Source organism: Geospiza fortis, unplaced genomic scaffold, assembly GCF_000277835.1.
Source record: "Geospiza fortis unplaced genomic scaffold, GeoFor_1.0 scaffold594, whole genome shotgun sequence".
Taxonomy (NCBI): domain Eukaryota; kingdom Metazoa; phylum Chordata; class Aves; order Passeriformes; family Thraupidae; genus Geospiza; species Geospiza fortis.
Window position 1 is genome coordinate 60,794 of NW_005054703.1, and position 5,317 is coordinate 66,110.

General features: G+C 60.1%; 1 protein-coding gene across 1 annotated transcript in view; it reads right to left on the bottom strand.

Annotated features, from left to right (window-relative positions):
- SLC39A14 (solute carrier family 39 member 14) overlaps positions 1–3,700 on the bottom strand; it is a 6,338-nt gene extending 2,638 nt beyond the window's left edge. Inside the window, exons 1-5 of the mRNA XM_014311243.2 lie at positions 3,650–3,700; positions 3,168–3,437; positions 2,861–3,047; positions 784–953; positions 169–291 (exon numbers count right to left, since the gene is read on the bottom strand). Coding sequence (XP_014166718.1) covers positions 169–291; positions 784–953; positions 2,861–3,047; positions 3,168–3,422 — 735 coding nt within the window. The 5' untranslated portion in view covers positions 3,423–3,437; positions 3,650–3,700. The remainder of the gene's footprint in view (positions 1–168; positions 292–783; positions 954–2,860; positions 3,048–3,167; positions 3,438–3,649) is intronic.
- Positions 3,701–5,317: the final 1,617 nt, after the last annotated feature.

Consider the following 5,317-nt stretch of genomic DNA (forward strand, 5'->3'; position numbering starts at 1 on the left):
CCCTGCTCTTTCCAACCCAGCCATCCCGTTATCCCTGTGGTTTCCCACCCGCCATCCCATTATCCCTGCTGCTTCCCATCCCACTATCTCAATATCCCTGCTGCTTCCCATCCCACCATGCCAATATCCCTGCTGTTTCCCACCCCTCCATCCCCTGTTCCACCTCACCTGGTCCTTCTGCTTCAGGAGCATCTTCAGGATCTTCTCTGTGAAGAAGAAGAGGTAGAAGCCCCCGAACACCACAGCAGATTTGGAAACGTAATAATCTTCCTGAGGGTTGAATCCAAACGCCTGCAGGCAGGAGGGGACCCAGGAGAGGATGAGGAGCAGGCCCTGGCAGTGTCCTTCATCTGCCTTTGCCCCTGGGGTGACACTGGAGGGGTGACACAGCTCTGAGCTCCTTCTGAGGAGCAGCTGCTCTGGGGACAAGCTCAGGAAACACCTTTGTGCACCTTTAATCTCCCTCACTCCCTCCTCCAAGCCGGCTGTGCCCCGAGGCATTGGATCCAGCACCTGCCCTGGGGCAGGGATGCCAAAACCAATTTGGGACCTACCTCCAGGGGTAGAAAAAGCCAGAAAAGGCAACAAAACAAACCAGGGATCTCCCTGGAGCCATTCCCTTCCAAACTCCAGCTCCGAGGAGCTTCTAGCCCTCCATACCTCGCTCTGGGCTCCCCTCCGACGCCGCCTTCCCCTTGTCCAGCCAGCGAGCGCCCAGAGAGAGAGAGAAACAGCCCCAGAGAGAGAGAGAGAAAAGCACAGACCCGCCAGTCCTCTCCCTACCTCGGGAATGAGCTGGAAGAGGGCGTTGGAGTAGAGAGTTCCAATCGCCAGAGCTATGAAGTAGAGGAGCAGCCGCTTGTAAAATGTCTTCTTCATGAAGGGCACCACGCTGGCTCCCACCAGCGAGCACAGGGAGATGACGGAGACGCAGAGGAAACCGTAACCCCAGACTGGCAGAGCCAAACCCACCCCAGGAGATGGGAGACGGGAGGGGACGAGATCAACGTGGGGATGGGCAGGGGAGGAATCCACAGCGACAGCACAGAGAGAGGAGGGAGGGAGAGAAGAGGACATTCATTAGTGATTGTTGTTCATCTGGCGCCACCTCCGCAGGGCGAACCCGGCGCTCAGCGGCTTTGGGAATCTCAGCTGAGCTTTGGCAGCCAGGCCCTGTCCCAGCCAGCCCCCAGCTCTGCTCCATGGGCCGTTCCCAAGCCACAGAGCTCCCGGGTCCCCCCAGCACCTCGTACGCTCCAGCCCTGTCCTGCAGCCAGTCCCTGCCGGGGCGCTCCGGGTGCTGGCAGGGTTGGAGTGTATCTCTGGCATTTCGGGAATTAGAGGCGCTTGGTTTTTATGTCCAGCAAATAAAAGTTGCAGTTCTGGAGCTGAAAAGCTTGGAAAAACATCCCACTGCCAGCACGGATGAGGCATTCGCTGCCCAGCAGCAAACAGGCAACACCAGGGGGAAAAACCTACTGGAATTTTAAGGTTGGATGTGCCAACTCCAGCTCATCCTCTGAGGAGGCACCTGGACCACGTTCCAAAGGTTTCCAATCTGGGTGGATTTATTCAGCTCCAGAACTGCGCAATTACAACACAATTAATTTGCGATATTTCTGTCGGTCCCATCAGAGCACCAGGATACCTCATGGAAGGCAGAACCCTTGTGGGAACATTGGGCTGGGAAATCAGATAAGGGAGAAAAAAAAAAAGGCAATTAAAGGATTTGTAAAAGTTGGCTGATTCCAGAGGAAGCCAGGCTGTTCTCTGTGCTTTTATATGGATATTTGATCATATTTTCATGGATAGTTCACATTTTTTTCCCTCTGGCTCATGCCAGTACTGCTGCCACAAATGTGGCTGAGCACATCCCTCCAAGGGATGAACTCCTGGACACCCAGAGCAGGAGCAAACAGCTTCTCCCAGCACATTCCCACTCCTCAGACGTGGCAGGGATGGAGGACACTGAAGGTTTCCTGGTGCTCAGAGGGGTGAGAAAAGCCCTGCGCAGCCCCTTGAGCCAAGCCCTGAGCCTCGGGTGACGAGGGGTCGGATCGATTCGGCGGGGTGGAGGCAGAGAGGAGCTGCCCCCGGAGACGGGAGAGAGGCAGGGACGTTCTACCGCACCTCTGGGATGAGCTGGAAGAGCGCGTTAGAGAGCAGCGTGCCGATGGAGAGCGCGATGAAAAACAGCAGCACCCGGCTGAAAAAGGCCTTCTGGGAGCACGGCACGATGAGGACTCCGAGCAGGGAGGCCACGTTAATCATGGACACACTGAGAAAACCAAAGCCCCACACTGCGGAACGAGAAGAAACGAGGGCCAGACATTACCGAGGCTCTCGGAGAGCCCGGACCCGGGCGGCTGGGAAAGGCTCCGGGGCTGCTCCCCGTGCTCCGGGTGCTCCAGCTGCGACAAAACCGTCCTGGTTGGTGCAGGGAAGGTGGGAATGAAGCCACGGGGTTGCTTGGAAAAGGTTTCCCCAGCCAGCCCCAGCGTGGGAGAAGCTGAGCTGCGCTCAGGGCCGCTGATCCAAGACCTTGGGCAGCATTGGCACTGGGATATGCAGGAGCTGACTGAGCATCTGCTGGCAGCCGGAGGCCAGCAGGTCCCTCCAGGTCACCCCCTCCCACCCAGGGGACCCCACAGCAGAGTCCCCTCCTCGTCCAGCTATCCCGGAGGCACGGAGGTTATCCCAGAAAACCACACCACGGCACCATCCACAGCGAGGAAAACTCGGTCAGGATTGCCAGCTGCTGGAGGAGGGAACTCCCAGGAGTGGGAACTGGCTGTTCCTCATGTCCCCAAGCTCCAGAACCAGGCAGTGCCTGTAGCCCCCCACCCAGCACCCCAATTACCTTCAGCTGAGCTGGGCCTGCTCTCCTCTGTCTGCTCATTCTCCTCATTTTCCAGGTTTTCGGAGGCGCACGCCCCCGACTCCAGCTGCTGCAGGATGGTGGGGCAGAACTCCTTGAACTCGCTGTGCCCCACAGGGGAGCCCTCGCTCAGGTTGTGGATGGCAAAAAGCTCCACAGAGCTGAAGCACTGGGGGAGGGAAGGGACAGAAATGTGCCTTGAGATCCCCACAGCTCCGCAGGGAGATTTCAGGAATCTGCAGGGAAGTTCTGGGGGCCCACAGGGAGGTTTTGGGGGTCCCCTCCTTACACGGGAGAGGTTCAGGCGCTGCTGAGGTGTTTGGGAGACATTGGCGTGTCCCACTCCCACATCCAGGCGATTCAGCAGGGCCTTGAGCTGCTTCAGGCTCAAGGTCTGGCTCTCCCCGTAGCGCTGGAGCAGATCCTGCAGGAAGGAGGCGGCCGAGACGCCGGGGCCGTCCCTGCCCGCCCGGACCTGCGGGCAGGGGAGGAGGCCGAGCAGCAGGAGCAGGCAGCAGCTCCGGGGGCCCACGCTGGGGATCATGGTGCCTCTGGGATGCTGGGAGAGAAACCACGCTGCTGTTGGCTTTGGCATTCCCAGCGCTCCAACCACGGCTGCTCCAGCCCACCGATGGATTTATCCTCAGGGAAAGGGGGAATGGCGCTGCGAGCGCCCGGATCCTGAGGAGGACTCGGCATTTTTCCACAATCTTTCCATGCAAAACCACCCTCTCCTGCTCCACCCTGAGCCACCCCAAGCCCCTCACTCACCCTGGGGGGCTGCCAGCACAGGGCTCCTGGGGGCTCTCCAGCTCCACAGCACCTCGGCGACCCTGGGAAGAGCAGGATGGTCGGGAAGCAGGCAGGGCTGTGCCAACACCCAGCTGTGCCAGCCCCAGATCAGCTCCTTGGGGCGTGAGGAGTCACCCTCCAGCGCTGGCCACGTGTGGGTCCCCTCGGTGTCACCGGGGCTGGGACACAAACGCTGCAATGCCAGCGCTCGGAGGAACACAGCAGCCCCGGGGACAGAGGTGGCCTGTTCATGAGGTTATAATTTAACCAGGATAATTACCATGAACCGAGTGAGCTTCCCCGCTCTAACTGTAGGTGCCTTTATAGTGTTTGCCCAGAATCAATCCTTGCCCTCTCTGTCCCTTTCATATGTGCCGGGAATTGATAAAAGAGGGGTGGCACAGCCCCGGGGTGCAAAGGAAGGGGCGCAGGGAGAGGAGGGGACCCCAGGCACGACCTGCACGTCCACCCTGGGAGGCTCCCAGGAGCCTGGAGCTCAGGCTGCCTTCCTGGGAAAGCTTCCCTGAAAGGTAGATGGCAAATTTGGGATCAGTGAGGAGAAAATAAAAATCTGCTGCCTCCATCAATGCAGGAGCCACCCCAGTCCCAGTGTGGGGCTCCAGGTGCACCTCCTGATCCCCCTGGAGGGGCTCCCGACCCAGCCCTGGACACCCCACAGTGCCTGGCCTGTGCTGACAGCTCACAGGCTCCAGTCTCTTCCAAAAACCAGCGCATTTTTGAGGCCTGGCCAAGCAATTGTTCCAAAAATAACCTGGGGCCAGGATTTCCACGCCAAAGGGCTGCAGGGAACCCGCAGGACCCCGCTCCCCATGCAGGACCCCACTGCCCCTGAAGGCTCCCACATTCCCACAGGTTTTACCAGCTTACCACCACTTTGTGAGCTTTGTTCTCTGGGAGCTTTTAGCCTTCTCCTGCCAGGGCTTAGCTCGGATGCTTTGACTTAACCCCTCTCCTCCCAAAACGAGGGAGGGAGCCCATCCAGAGCGGTGCTGGGAACACCCTGTTGGGTGGAGGGGACCCGAGGGACCTCTGCCTCTTCAGCATCCCCCAGCGAGCCCAGACCCTTCCTCTTCCTCCCTATCCCAATCTACCCTTCCAGGTGGGCTCCGTGGGACATCCAGGCTGCCTGTGACTGCCACAGGTGCTGGCACACAGCCCAGCGTGCCAAAGGTTTGTCCCGGCTGGCTGCACGTCCCGCTGGCTGCCCTTTCCAGCCGGGTGCTCCCCAAATCCCCGGCGCTGCCACCGGGAGCCCTCCTGCCCCCTGCACACCGATGGAGCACACCGAGTGCCAAGGCACGCAGCTCTCCCCGCTGCCAAAACCCCTCCCGGGGGTTTCTCCCAAAGCCGGGCTCAGCCGGATACATCCAGGCTGGAAAACCGGACCTCAACTTTCCCCCCGCTGCCAAAGGGAAGGCAGGAAGGGCAGAGCCTGGCCCAGGCTGCACAGGCTCGCTCCGTTTTAGGGCAAAACGAGGTGGAGGAGCCGCCCCTGAGCAAGAGAAGGGCCCAAAGAGGCACATCCCGGGGGGCTCCGACCTGCTGCAACCCCGGGGCACGGCCGGAGGGTGCCGAGCACACCCAGCCCAGCATCCCGGGACAAACACCAAAGAACAGCGAGCCCCG